The sequence below is a fragment of the Pan troglodytes genome, chromosome 7 (assembly GCF_028858775.2).
Source record: "Pan troglodytes isolate AG18354 chromosome 7, NHGRI_mPanTro3-v2.0_pri, whole genome shotgun sequence".
Classification (NCBI taxonomy): domain Eukaryota; kingdom Metazoa; phylum Chordata; class Mammalia; order Primates; family Hominidae; genus Pan; species Pan troglodytes.
Genome location: NC_072405.2, coordinates 135421059 through 135436354, shown reverse-complemented (window position 1 = coordinate 135436354; position 15296 = coordinate 135421059). Strand labels below are relative to the sequence as shown.

Below are 15296 nucleotides of genomic sequence, written 5' to 3'. Positions count from 1 at the left end.
AGAGCGTATGACTTTTCTGATAAGATCAGTGGTGATATTAGTTATTTGCAGCTTTATAACATCTTTTCTGTTTTCTCATTGTTTTAGTATTTTAATATGTGTTTGTCTTCCCACTAAGATGGTAAACTCTATGAAGGGAAGAACTACTTAATACTTGTTTATGTCCTCTTTAAAACCTAGAGCTGAATTATATGCAGAATAGTCACTGGGTTAGTTTATGTTGACTACTTTGTTATTTTGACTCCTGGTATTAGTTAAAATGTGTGTGTGTGTGTGTGTGTGTGTGTATGCACACACACACACGTATTCATATACATATTGAGTTCGTAAGAAGTCCAGGCTCCTGGTGACTCTGTGTCTGTCTAAGTTGTTTAGTTCACTTTTTTTCCCATATAACTTGCTCAAAATTTTTCTTAAATTAACTTTTTTTGGTAAATGCAAAATCAAGTATTTGCTGTAAAATTAATGCGAATATTAAAAAATAAATACATCTTTCTTTTAAAAATTACTTAATGACAACCTGAGGCACTAAAGCAGGTGTTGACAAACTAAGGCCTGTGAGCCAAATCCGGCCCACTGCCCATTTTTGTAAATAAAGTTTTATAAGACCACAGCCATGCCCATTCATTTACGTACCATCTATGGTGGGTTTTGCACTACAACAGCGGGTTGTGACAGAAACCACATGGCCTACAGAGTTGAAAATATTTGTTATCTGGCCCTTTATAGAAAAACTTTGCCAACTTTGGCTTTAGAGCATGAACCTTTCAAAAAATGATGTTTATAATTCTTCTTAAATTGCACATGTTGTATTTTATAACAAAATATACCTCTTATTTAAAACAAAACAAAACCAAGAGAAAAAAAAAGAACTCTGTAGCTAAAACTCCCAGGAATCTTCAAAGAGAATCCTGAAAAAAACTGATACAATCTCCCAAGGGGTTATGTTCCAGTCTTCTCTCTTATGGTTTAAGATTTTATTATGACTTTTATCCAGGCCTATCTATCAAAGCTAAATTATGATCACCAAAAACATACTCAAAAACAGACTGGGCAGGGTTAAAACATTTGGAAGCCACCCACTAAAAAGATTATGAGTGACACCTGCTGTTAGCCGTAAATGAAGAACTGTATGGAGCTGGTCCACCTGCCATGAATGACTGAAAAACTAAACAAAATACATGAAACAATAGCTGTGGGACAGTAGGACAAAGGCGGGACAGGACTGTAATTACTGCAATAAGGGAAAACTGGGAAAAGTCTTGCAATGGCCTCCTCCCTGCACAAGGGAGGAGGAATCCAAGGGAGTTTTTGAGACGGGGTCTCACTGTGTTCCCCAGGCTGGAGTACAGTGGCACAATCTCGGCTCACCGCAACCCCCTTCTCCCATGTTCAGGCAATTCTCCTGCCTCAGCCTCCCCAGTAGCTGGGACTACTGGCATCCTCCACCATGCCTAATTTTTGTTTTTTAGTAGAGACAGGGTTTCGTCAGGTTGGCCTGGAACTCCTGACCTCAGGAGATCCTCCTGCTTCGGCCTCCCAAAGTGTTGGGATTACAGGTAGAAGCCACCATGCTCGGCCTAGCACAGCAGTCTTGAAGGATTGAGGAGACAGAGACTTCAGTTCAGGGAGGCTGAGGCAGCCAGCAGGGTTTGCAAGAGAGGGAGGGAGCTATGCAGATAAAGAGCTCTAGGAATCTGCACTGGGGTCCCCTTGAGCCTGATGCTGAGTCCTAAGATGCTGAGGAACAAGTGCTGACAGCTATTAAGTGAACAACTCCCAGGTTCAGTCACATAGGACCTAGGACCGGGAGACACTCAAATTCCATCCAGCCAGAGTAGAGCTATCGCACTGAACCCTCGGGGCAATCAAGAGAGACTCCGGAAGGGCCATGCTTTGTAACAAGGCTAAATTAGCCCTAACATAAAGGCTATACTAGACTTGACCTAACAAAGCTTAACGATAAGCCTAGAAAGGATCAGCCTAATCCACAATCACTTAGCTGCCCAACAAACAAACTCCAACACTATTTAAAAGAGGACAACAAGCTGGGCACGGAGGCTCATGCCTGTAATTCCAAGACTTTGGAAGGCCAAGGCAGGCGGATTACCTGAGGTTGGGACTTTGAGACCAGCCTGACCAACATGAAGAAACCCCGTCTCTACTAAAATTACAGAATTAGCTGGGCGTGGTGGCGCATGCCTGTAACCCCAGCTACTCTGAAGGCTGAGGCAGGAGAATCGCTTGAACCCGGGAGGCGGAGGTTGCAGTGAGCCGAGATCGCACCATTGCACTCCAGCCTGGGCAACAAGAGCAAAATTCCGGCCGAAAAAAAAAAAAAAAGACAACAAAATCCAAACACTCAACAACATAATACACATAGAGATGACAGAATTAACATACAAGGATATTAAAATAGCTATTATAAACATGCTCCATATACTCAAGAATGTAGAGGAAAATATGGACACAATGAAGAAAGAAATGGAAGACTAAAAAAAAAGATTCTACTTAATTCTTTGTTATGTCTTCAACAATTAAAAATACAGTAACTGAAATTTTTAAATTCACTAAATGGAATTATCAGATTAGACACTGCAGTAGACAAGATGAATGAACTTAGCAATAGAAATTATTCAAATTGAAGCTAAAGAGTAAAAAGACTGGAAAAAATCTATCAAGTTCCACTGATTTATGGGACAATATCAACCCATCTAACATACATGAAATGTGAGTCACACAGAAGGAGAGGAGAGCGGAGGAATAAAAAATATATATTTGAAGAAATAGTAGCAGAAATTTTTCCAAATTTGACTCAAAAAACTATAAGCTGACAGATCCATAAATCTCAAACAATATCAGTCAGGACAAAAAAAATCACACCAAGGCACATCACAAATTGCTCAAAACCTATGCCATTAAAAACAAAACAAAAGGATCATGCTGCTCCTCTGGCTCCATGTGTAAAATAAAATAAAAACGATTCTACTCCAAAGAAAGCAAATAACATCTTTTTTCTTTTTTTTTTTGAGATGGAGTCTTGCTCTGTTGTCCAGACTGGAGTGCAGTGGCTCGGTCTCGACTCACTGCATCCTCCACCTCCCGGGTTCAAGCAATTCTCCTGTCTCAGCCTCCCGAGTAGCTGGAATTACAGGCACCTGCCACCACACCCAGCTAATTTTTTGTATTTTTAGTACAGACAGGGTTTCACCATGTTGGTTTTGTATTTTTAGTAGAGACGGGGTTTCACCATATTGGCCAGGCTGGTCTCAAACTCCTGACCTCGTGATCTGCCCGCCTCGGCCTCCCAAAGTGCTAGGATTACAGGGGTGAGCCACTGCACCTGGCCTGCAAATCACATCTTTCTAGATCTTCTTGATTGAACAAATGTAGGTAAAATTCATTAAAGTTGAACTTTTCTCATTTTTGTTAAGGCCTTCCTTTGCTGGTATCCCTAGCATAAGCTTAGTCTATCTACTGGTTAATCAAGTATGACCAAAGTATAAACTACTGGAAAATAACAATATCATAATAAATTTATACACCTTACAGTTCACAAATGTCAAATACTTTAGATTGTATGTTCCTTGGGGTCAGGATCTTCAAATCTTTGCCCATACATTTCTAGCGCAGTTTCTCATGGAACTTAACTGTCTGAACACACATGAATGAGTCAATCTTATTTCACCCTCGGTACCCTGCTGTGGTGTGTAGAATAAAATGAGACAACAGATGCCTAGAGGGGTTAAATCATTCCCCCAAGGATACTCAAAAGGCACCCCCAGATAAATACCACCACACAGTGTTACCTCAAAGTAGACACAAAAGAGGTTTTAATTTTACTTACTCTGACTTTCCACAAGATCCAAAGCAACACTAGAAGCTGTGTCCATACCAGAGTTGATACAGGCTTGGAAGTTTTTCAAGGAGGAGAGAGCAGACTCTACACCACTGAAGGAGATGAAACCAGTTGAACCTGAATTTGAACTGGAACGTCCTGGCATCTTGAAATTAGTACCTAAGTTTTCAAACAAAATGAAACAAGATTCGTAAGTCAGAATAATAACTGCACAGGAAAATATTAATAAAACTGCTGTAAACATTCATACAAATGTATCCAATATCTCATAAATGCCACACTATTCTGTATATCCTATAGAAAAGACACCAAATCATTGTGCCACTCACCTGGGCCACCAAACACAGCTGGACTCAATATATGGGGAAGGTAAGTGTCCTCAGTTTTTGGAGAGAGATTACCCTCTTCCAAAAGAGTGCTTGATTCTGTGAAGAAGTCAACAATAGCACAGTTCTTAAAAGCCTACAAGATAAATGGGTTAGAAAAAGTAGACCACTCATATGATGCAATTTTCCAAAGAGAAAAAAAATACTAATAAAATAGTTTATTAGTAAACTATTTTGAAAACCTGTAATCGTTAAACTACTGAATTCTGGAAACTGTAAAAAAAAAAGAGAAAATCTATATTCCTGCCAGTTCCTCTGGCTTCTAACAGATTAATAGACTTGGTGAGATCCCAGAGTCAGTGAAAGCAGAATTTCTGTATAAACTTGTCTTCTGGCAGCACATCCACTATAACAGTTTCAGTTATTACCTTCATATTTAACACTTCCTAATCTATATCTTCAACCACAATTTGTTTCAGCTTAGTAAAGCAATGTAAAGCTGCCTACAAAAGGACATCTCTGCTTAATTCAGAAGCCATTTGAAACTCAATCCACTGAAACCAACTAGAAAAGTGGGGAGAATTCACAGTTTTAAAGGGATGGGAGGGCTATTAACAAGGCTCTATGGCAGCAGAAAAAGGGGTATTTTCATGGAATCAGACAGACATAACATGAAGACTGCTAAACATCTCTGAATCTCAGCTTTACCATCTTTAAAATGGAAAGGAATAATCATGTTATGGTATAGCATACAGTACACAATTAATTAGCATTAGAGCCTTCCCTTCTGCCCTTCCTAAGTGGGGAACTGTGTAGTATCTCTGGCATTTCCATCCTCATCATTGCTACCACCTTTATCTCACAGCTGAACTACTATTGTAGTTTCTCCATTATTAGTCCTTTTTAATTAGGTTCATTCATTCATTTCACTCATAAGTATTGAGTATCTACCATGTCAATCATGAGACCCATTCAAAAATCCACAGGATATAAAAAGAGAAGGGCATAGAGACATGCAAGATGCACAGAGATGCATAAGATTTCTAATTTGAAGTGTTTGTTTACCTCAAACATCCACAGTACAACTCATTTGTCAATTCAAATATTTAGTATCTCTTTCAGTGCCAGGCACTTCCTTTAGCATGAGAATACCACAGTTTTCAAGATGAGCACTCTTAAGACACTCTCCTTTTAAAGAATTATTTTGTTATTCTAATTTGATGAAAACCTATCATGAGCCAGGCACTATCCCAGGCACTAGAAATATTCAGCCTTTGGCCAGGCGCAATGGCTCACCCCTGTAATCACAGCACTTTGGGAGGCTGAAGCAGGAGGGTCACCTGAGGTCAGGAGTTCAAGACCAGCATGGCCAACATGGCAAAACCCTGTCTCTACTAAAAATACAAAAATCAGCAGGGCATGGTAGTGGGCACCTGTAATCCCAGCTACTCGGGAAGCTGGGCAGGAGAATTGTTTGAACCTGGGAGGCGGAGGTTGCAGTGAGCCAAGATCATGCCACTGCACTCCAGCCCGGGCAACAGAGCAAGACGCAGTCTCAAAAAAATAAAAATAAAAAAATTCAGCCTCTACTCCCAGGGGCTCACCACTGAGTAGAAGAGACAGAGATAAAACATAAACCTGATAATTAAAGCAACATGGGAGTTACTGCAAAGCTGAGGCACAGATAAGAAAATGCTCAACTTTGCCTGACCGGATCAAAGAAGGGAACATAGAATTGAGTTTAAAGGATAAAAGACGAAGTTTAACAGATGGAAGGGTAATGGAGAAGGGCATTCAGGCAAAGGAAAAGGCAGGTAGGAATGAAGTGCACACATCATTGCAGAGTACATAAGACAATACTTGACTTTTCCTGATTCTATTATGCTCTTTTATGACTCCTCTCACTAGAAATTTCCAACACTTCCTCCTCTATCCTCACTCTCACTGAAAGATCTCATTTCCTAATTTCCTGAGGAAACAGAAGCAGTCAGAATAGAAATTTTGCAAGCTCCCACCGTTACCTCTCCACCTATCAGCATCAGTTCTCATACACTCTGTTTCCCTCCTGTTAAAATGAATAAACTGTTGCTCCTAGATAAGGCCACCTCCACTCCAATTATCCACTAGATCTTATCCCTCCCTCCCTACTCTAAGACATTCTCCCAGCAATTCTCCTTGCTTTCCTGCATCATTAAATTTTCCCTCTCTACTGAATCATTCCCTTCAGCAAACAAATACACCGTTACTTCTCCCATCTCAAAAACATCCTCCGACTTTACTCCCACTTACCCCTCTGGTTACCAGCCCCATTTCTCTACTCAGCCTTAGAGCAAAACTTGTCTGTAGATTTGTATACATTTGTCTCCAAATCCTCTCCTTCCATTCCCTTTGGAACCCACCCCCACTAGGGTTCCATCTCTATCACTGCACTGCAACTGCTCTTGTCAAGGTCACTTGAAAAGACTTAATGTTAAATTTGTTATCAATGCTCAGCCCTATCTCCTTTGACCTATCAGCCAGCAGTATGCAACACAGTTAATCACTCCCTTCCTGATGCACTTTCTGCACCCGCCTACCTTGTTCTTGTTCTCATTCTCCTTTCTGTTTCCTCTCCATCTCCTTGAGCTCCATATGTTGTAGGGTCCCAGGTTCAGAATCCAAGCTTCTTTTTCTTCTCCTTCTATACCCAAATCAAATACAGCCCTGCCTCAGGGCTATGCCTTCTTGGTTCCCTCTGCCATGATACTGGTCCCCTAGATATCTACTAGGTCAATTCCCTTACTTCCCTAAGGTCTCCCTTTGAGTATCACCTCATCAGTAAGGCCTTCCCTGGCCATCTGATATACAACGGCAAGCCCTCCCAATCTCCACCCCCAGGCATTCCCACCCTTCTGCTTCTGCTTTATCTTTCCTCAAGGCAGGTATTGCCAAATGACATTCTTGTATTTATTAGGTTTATAGTGTCTAGTCCCCAATTACACTGTAAGTTCCTTAAACTTACAGACTTTTTGACTTTTTCTGTTTTGTTCACTGCTGTATTCCAAGCACCTAAAACAATGCATGGCACATTAGTGGCCATTCAACAAAGGCTTGCTGAAAGAAGGAATGAATGTAATACTATGTATCTCCAGCACCTAAAACAGCACATGTCTCCAAAACTGTAGTATAGGTGGTATGCCCAGGGCTCAGTGCTCTGATCTCTCTTTTCCATCCTCTCCCATCCACCTAGTGTTCCCAACTAGACCCATTCCATCTAAATACCATTGGCAAGATCACTCCAGAACTTAAAACGTCCAACATGGAAGGCCCACGTTCCTTCTCTCCCGCCCTACCCCTCTCCCAAACCTACTCCTTTTACAATTTGCCCCATCTTACTAAATAGCAACTCCATCCTTCCATTTGTTGAACCAAAACTCCTGGTTCATACTTGATCCTTCTCCTCCTCCCCTCATATCCTATACCAAACTCAACATCAATTTTGCCAGCTCTGTAGTCAAAGTATCTTCAGAATCCAACCACTCTCACCAATTCTGCTGATAACACCGTGATTCAAACCATCATCTCTTGCCTGAATTACTCCAACAGTGTCCTACCTGGTCTCCCTGCTCTCAGTCTTGCCTCTTCCACCCTATTCTCAACACAGCAGCCAGAGTAAACCTTTGAAAATGTATGTAAGATCATGTGACTCCTCTGCTCAAAAACTCCTAAGGACTTCCTGACTCACCGGGAGTAATGGCCAAAGAGCTTCGTAATAACTGACAATAGTGGTTCTCCAAATGGTTCCTGACCAAGTGTCACCAGCATCACCTATGAACTTGTTAGAAATGCAAATTCTCAGGCCCCAACAATCTATGTTTTAACAAGTCCTCTATGAATTCTAACTCTGATATATCTAGGAGACATGCAGTGTCAGTGTATTGAATCATCTGATGGGCCCATTAAAACACTGATTGCTGGACCTCACCCTCAGAATTTCTAATTCAGTATGTCTGGGAAGGGACCTAAGAATCTGCATTTCTAACAAATTTCCAGGTAATGTAGATTTTGCTGATCCAAGAATCACACTTTGAAGACCACTGTTCTACATTATCTGGCCATTGCTAGTCCTTTAATAACCCAGGCATGCTTCACCTTAAGGTCTTTGAGCTTGCTAATAAGACAGAGATGCCAGTAATAAAGACAGAAAAAAGCAGGAAGGGTTGGTCCTAACTCCCTCCTGCCTATATAATAAAATTCAACATAATTAGCACAGTATCCAAAGCTTTCTACAATATAATGCAAACACGCTTTTCAAATCAGAGATTCTACTTTTCACCAAGACTTAAATCATACATTTCATATAACCTTAACTATTTGATATTCCAGAATAAACATAACTCCTTTCTGCCACAACCCCTCAAAACAGGCTTGGCAGAGAACAAGTTCCATATTAAAAGAATGAACCAAGTACTATGAAGTTGAAAAAAGAAAGCGATTACACAAACCCACTACGCTACGATGTTCAAGAAAGGAAAGGATTATAGGCACAACAGGGGAGACGTAGGCTTCACGGAAATGAAGGCACTTAAGCTGGACCATAAAAGGTACTCCGGATTTGGAAAGGTCTAAATTATCAGGGAGAGCTGTTCAGATGAAGGAAGCAATGAGATGAAAAAAGATCATAAGGTAGTAAACGATGAGATGAGTTCCCTTTGCCTGGCATACAGGTACAAAGGAATGGGAAGATAACTGGATTTCATTCTTTGGGAATATAGTGTAGACATCCTTAAGTACAGGATAAAGAATCACTCCAGTTGGGTCTAGGGGTCATCATGGAAATTTGAGCTCTATGTATTTTCAAACCTTTACCTTAAAAATCAAGACCTGAAACAAATATGGCAAAATGTTAAAGATGTTAAAATCTGGGTGATGAAACAAGGGTTCTTGTTGTGTTCTTTTCTGGGACTTTACAGTTCCACATCAAAAAAGAAAAAATATAAACAGGAATAAAAGCCAATGATGATCTTCAAACATTTGCATTGAAAGAGACTGCTTGTTTACAATCTCACTGTATTATACCAAACAAGTTGAGACATTTTACACAATATAAATACAAACATACACAAAAAGATGGAAAAATATAAATTCAGAAAAACCAGGATCAAAAAACAGAAATTTACGGGCAAACCAAGCATATGAGAAAGTTATAATGGAGTCACGCACACTTTAGGATTCTACACAGGGGGCCAGGCGTGGTGGCTCCCGCTTGTAATCCCAGCACTTTGGGAGGCCAAGGCAGTCGATCACTCGAGGTCAGGAGTTCAAGACCAGCCCAGCCAACATGGTGAAGCCCCATCCCTACTGAAAATACAAAAATTAGCTGGCCATGGTGGTGCACACCTGCAGTCCCAGCTACTCGGGAGGCTGAGGCAGGAGAATCGCTTGAATCCTGGAGGCAGCAGTTGCAGTGAGCTGAGATCACAAAGAGACTCCATATGAAAAAAAAAAAAAGGATTCCACACAGTACTAGTAATACACATTTGGTAGTGAGCTTCCTGACAATCAAAACAAAAAGTGACAGTTATTTTCTCCATAAAAAAAAAACAAAGAACACTAGAAACTCAAGAAAAAATAAAGCTTTCCATGGCAATCAAGGCAAGTATGGATCGTCATATATGAGATAATGAGTTACACTGAAAAAAATAATCCTCAAAAATATCCTTATAGTAAATGCAATAGCAAACTTCTAGGACTGTTTCTTGAGACTATTTCTCAGGGCAGGTAAGGACAAAACACTTGTGACAGATACTGGATAGGTGCCCACCAAAACCATTTCCTCTTCAACCCAGTTACATGCCTATATATGCTCCACATTTTCCAGCCTTCCTTGAAGTTAGCTGTGGCCTATGACTGCACCCAAGGCAATGAAATGTGAGCCATTTCCAGGCCTAATCTGCAAAAAGCCACACTTTCCCATTTGATAGCTTGATGCAGGCAAGCACAGGGACCTTAGTAAAGCTATACACTGATGATAGAGAATTACTGCATGGAAGGAGCTCAAGGCCCTACATCACTGCTTGGAGGAAAACTATTCACCTATCAGGCTCCATGCATGAAAGAAACTTCAACTGGGCAAAGCCATTTAGACTTGTGGGGTTTATCTGTTACAGTACTAAGTATTAATCAAAAAACACAAACCTGCAAGGACCAAATGATATAATTCAAGTATTCAATTTTCTTTTCTTTTTTTTTTTTTTTTTTGAGATGGAGTTTTGCTCTTGTCCCTCAGGCTGGAGTGCAGTGGCACTACCTTGGCTCACTGCAACCTACGCCTCCCAGGTTCATGCAATTCTCTTGCCTCAGCCTCCCCAGTAGCTGGGAGCTACATGCCAGGCTAATTTTTGTATTTTTAGTAGAGACGGGGTTTCACTATGTTTGCCAGGCTGGTCTCAAACTCCTGACCTCAAGTGATCCACCGGCCTTGGCCTCCCAAAGTGCTAGGATTACAGGCGTGAGCCACTGCACCTGGCCTCAGTTTTCTTTTTGTTTTTGAGACAGGGTCTTGTTCTGTCACCCAGGCTGGAGTGCAGTGACATGATCATGCTCGCTACAGCCTCAACCTCCCAGGCTCATGTGATTCTCCCACATTAGCCTCCCAAGTAGCTGGGACCACAGGCATGCGCCACCACACTTGGCCAATTTTTCTTTTTTAATTTTTAGTAGAGACGACCATCTCCCTGTGTTGTCCAAGCTGGTCTCAAACTCCTGAGCTCAAGTGATCCTCCCAACTCGGCCTCCCAAGTGCTGGGATTATAGGCATGAGACACCATGATCAGCAGAAGTATTCTGTTTTCTACTCAGTCTTGATTCTAATGTAAGTCTAAATTGTCTAGAGCAGCATTGTCCAATAGAACTTTCTGTGATGAAAACATTCTATAATCTGCACTGTCCAATATGATAGGCACTAGGTACATGTGTACTGATTATCTAAAACCTGGCTGGAAAGGTGGCTCATGCCTATAATCCCAGCACTTTGGGAGGCCAATGTGGGAGGTTGGCTTGAGCCCAGGAGTTCGAGACCAGCCCAGGCAACAAAGTGAGACTCTGTCTTTACCGAAAATAAAAAATTAGCTGGATGTGGTGGTGCAGGCCTGCAGCCCCAGCTCCTCAGGAGGAGATGTGGTAGGATCGCTTGAGCCGGGAGGTTGAGGCTGCAGTAAGCCATGATCACGCCACTGCACTCCAGCCTGGGCAACAGAGCGAGACCCTCTTTTCTCAAAAAAAAGAGAAAAGAAAAGAAAAGGAAGAGATGCCAGGGACTGCTCTCTCTCTCTCCCTACCATGTGAAGACACATAAAAAGGGCAGCCATCTACAAGCCAAGAAGAAAGTCCTCACCAGAATCCAACTATGCTGGCAACCTCACCTTGAACTTCTGGCCTCCAGAACTGTAAGAAATAAATTTCTGTTGTTTAAGCCACCCAGTCTATGGTATTTTGTTATGGTAGCTTGAACAAAGACACAATATCTATGAAGATTAATGCAATCCAGTATAAATGGAAAGTATCTACCAAACAGTAGCTGTCACTATTTGTTTGAATGCAAAACTCACATTACTTTAGTGAAACTTCACTTTTGCAGAGGACCAAGGAAAACACGATCATGCTCTTCTGTAATTCTGGAGTAGGGAAAAGATTAAGACTGAGATTGAATTGAAAAGCAAAGGCAATGGATGGTGCAGAAAGATGGAACAGACATACTTTTCTCAATTTCTCCCAATAAATACAGCTAAGTACAAGTCAAAGACAACTCTTTTCTCTGACTCTAACAGCACCTTCTTTGATATAATTATAATTATAGTCACTCCACTTTGTTAGTGAGTATCTTGCAAGATGTTAGCAGTGCTTCACAAACAGCAAGTGCTCTGAAAATAGTCAATAAATGAATAAATTAACTGATTCAGATTCATAGCTCTCCTGTTTCCTTCTCCCCTTCATACCCAATATTCTTAATCTCAGCTCCAGACTTTGTTCAGGCTGGGTGTGGTGGCTCATGCCTATAAACCCAGCACTTTGAAAGGGCAAGGCAGGAAGATTGCTTGAGGCCAGGAGTTTAAGACCAGCCTGGGCAACACAGCAAGACCCCATCTCTACAAAAAAAAAAAAATTTAAACTTACACAGACATAGTGGCTTGCACCTATTGTCCTAGACCCTTGGAAGGCTGAGGTGGGAGGACTCCTTGGGTCCAGGAGTCCAAGGCTGCAGTGAGCTATGATCATGCTACTGCATTCTAGCCTGGACGATAAGAGTGAGACGCTGTCACCAAAAAGGAAAAAGAGGACTTTTGTTCATCCTGCTCCCACCATGAGAAAACCTTCTCTTCAGTTTTCTATTTATTTATTTATTTTTTGAGACAGAGTTTCGCTCTGTCGCCCAAACTGGAGTGCAGTGGCATGATCTCGGCTCACCTCAACCTCTGCTTCCTGGGTTCAAGGGATTCTCCTGCCTCAGCCTCCCGAGTAGCTGGGATTACAGGTGTGTGCCAGGACACACCAATTATGTTATTTATTTACTTATTTATTTATTTATTGTATTTTTAGTAGAGACAGGGTTTCGCTATGTTGACCAGGCTGGTCTCAAACACCCGACCTCAAGTGATCCGCCTGCCTTGGCCTCCCAAAGTGCTGGGATTACAGCCATAAGCCACTGTGCCAGGGCCTCTCTTCAGTTTTCTATCTGCCCACATCTTACCCATATGCTAAAGTCTGAATGTTTGTGTCACCCAAAATGTATATGTTGAAATCCTAACTTCCAAGGTGATGGTATTAGGAGGTGGGGCCTCTTGGGAGGTGATGAGGCCCACTTTCATGAATAAGATTAGTGCCCTTTTAAAAGATGCTCCAGATAGCTGCTTTGCCATTCCACCATGTGAGGACACAGCAAGAAGCCACCTATGAACCAGGAAACAGGCCCCGGAACTGTGAGAAATAAATTTCTGCTGTTCATAAGCTACCTAGTTTATGGCATTTCCGTTACAGAAGCCCACATTGACTAAGATACCATCTTTCATGGCTTGGTTTAAGTGGTTCTCAACCAAGAAGGATTTTACCCCTCTCCCAAGGGACATTTAGCAGTATCTGTAGACTCTGTGGTTGGCATCTAGTGGGCAGAGGCCAGGGATGCTCTTAAGCATCCTACAAAACACAGGACAGCCCTCACCCTGACCCCACAGCAAAAAATTATCTGGCCTAAAATGTCAATAGTGCATCAGTTGAGAATAACTGGTTTAAATCAATCTCTCTTGGATCCCTCCCCAGGTAATAACGCTGATCTTTTCTTCCCGGTACCTATGATCTCCAAGAAAGTTTAGAACAAGTTGTGCATTTCCTGAGTTTTTTCTCTGCATGTTATTTATAGACAATATGTTGACTTCCTTTAAATCCATGGGAGCCTTGTACAAGTCAGCCAGAGCTGCCTCTCCTTTTTCAACATGCAAGGATAATCCCTTCTCTCTGAATCCTTCTCATACAATTGCTTTTCCCTCCCTCATGCTACCATTATCCCTATCACATGCACGTGTACACAACACACTCCTATTATGAAACTCATCACAACTATTTGCTCACATGTCTGCAGCTTCTTTAAACTGACAGCTCCTTAAACTAGAACCCTGACATATTCTATTGCATATAAAGCAATTCCTCACACAAAATAGGGGACCAATAAAGATTTGGCCAGTTACAAAAATAACAACAGACATCATCATTTCTCGGTCACCTACAGAATGCCATAAACTGGTGTCCCGGCACTTCATTCTCCTTATCGCTAATTCTCACTGCAATCTACATAAGTGAAGAGGAAATTGAGGTCCAGAGAGTTTATTCAAACGACCTTCCCGTGGCCTTACTTTTAAAGTCAGTTCAAACAAAATCTATTTGGATCAAAAATTCGTAATCTTGCCCCTACACACTTGAGGCTAAAGGATGGAGAGATGGCGTCTCGGACAGGAGGGTAAACTGTCCCAGACTCACTACCGTGGCGTGAAAAGTTCCACAACCATAATCCGGGTAGACGGACCCCCGGCTCGGAGTCCCCGTGGAGTGTGTCTGAGGGTGGCGAAACTCCTGCCACCCTCCCCATTGCCGTCCCCCGCTTCTTCCCTACCTGGTTGTCCAAGCTGTCTCCGTCTGGTGGCACCCCAACTTCCCCTACCTAGACCCACCTCCTTTCCTCAGCCCCCTTCGCCTGCCGCTGAAAAGTGAGAGCGGGCTCTTGCGTCATCAGCCGTCGCCGGCGAGTGGTCACATGATGCCCCTCCCTGCTCCCAGCCGCTTCGGTCATGTGACCGCCTGGGGAGTCAGGGGCGGAAGTCGGGGTCTGACCCGCTCCAGGTCCGGGACTGCGGATAGAAGAGAACCGCCGCCGTGAGGGAGGGGTGGAAACTGGGTGCCGGCTCCGCGCGCGACCTCCGGCCCTGCGCGTGCGCCGCTGGCGCGGCCCGGCTGACAGGTGAGTGGGGATGGGGTGAGCGCGCTCCATTTTTGCATGGCCCCCTTCCCCTCCCCGCTGGGCCGCGCTGGCCACGGGGAGGTCTGCAGAGTCGCGTGCAGCCTGGATGGGGGACTCGGGATGGAGGGCTTAGGGGCTTTCTGGGGCGGGGGCTGTAATCCAGCTCTTCGTCTCCGCTTAGGGGGAAATCATTTTGCACACCCCTTCCTCGCTTTAGGAAGCACCGTTCAGCTGCTTGGTCCGAATCTCATCCTTCCAAGTTTCCGGGAACACTGCTGTATGGATGTCGTCGTTATTTCTCTTTGCTTTTGAGAAATCTGAAAGGCTAGTAGTGAGGACTTTTACAGGCTGACAGACCTGGATTTGCATTCTAGTTATGCCATGGGCTGTGAGTTTGGGCAAGTCATTGCTGCTCGCTGCGCCTTAATGCCTTCACCTGTGACATACTGATGTCAAAATCCTTTGCATTTGGGGGAAAAAAAAAAGTTCCCAGGGCCCTGATTCCTGGGATCGGAATCAGGATTATGATCGGACAGGAAAAAGAAAAAAAGTCACAGAGCCATAAAACTGGGTCTCCTGATTGCAAGCGCATGGAGCTCCCTCAAACACAGGTGAGGGGTAGTGA

The 15296-nt window shown here is 42.8% G+C and overlaps 2 protein-coding genes across 19 annotated transcripts in view; one reads left to right on the top strand and one right to left on the bottom strand.

Moving 5' to 3' along the window:
• Positions 1–14461, bottom strand: part of NSMCE2 (NSE2 (MMS21) homolog, SMC5-SMC6 complex SUMO ligase) — a 274405-nt gene extending 259944 nt beyond the window's left edge. For 3 of the 16 annotated variants that reach the window (XM_001152705.8, XM_016959853.4, XM_016959845.4), the window contains exons 1-3: positions 14327–14461; positions 4189–4284; positions 3848–4018 (exon numbers count right to left, since the gene is read on the bottom strand). In XM_001152705.8, coding sequence (XP_001152705.3) covers positions 3848–4004 — 157 coding nt within the window. In that variant the 5' untranslated portion in view covers positions 4005–4018; positions 4189–4284; positions 14327–14461. Of the gene's footprint in view, positions 1–3847; positions 4019–4188; positions 4322–6761; positions 6866–11774; positions 11841–14326 lie in introns of all 16 variants that reach the window. The other 13 variants (XM_024345273.3, XM_016959846.4, XM_063816567.1 and 10 more) reach the window with 10 other exon arrangements.
• Positions 14462–14465: 4 nt separating this feature from the next.
• Positions 14466–15296, top strand: part of WASHC5 (WASH complex subunit 5) — a 67509-nt gene continuing 66678 nt past the window's right edge. Inside the window, exons 1-2 of one of the 3 annotated variants that reach the window (XM_054657483.2) lie at positions 14504–14671; positions 14889–15282. The gene's annotated coding sequence lies outside the window, so the exon portion shown is untranslated. Of the gene's footprint in view, positions 14672–14888; positions 15283–15296 lie in introns of all 3 variants that reach the window. The other 2 variants (XM_519952.8, XM_009455903.5) reach the window with 2 other exon arrangements.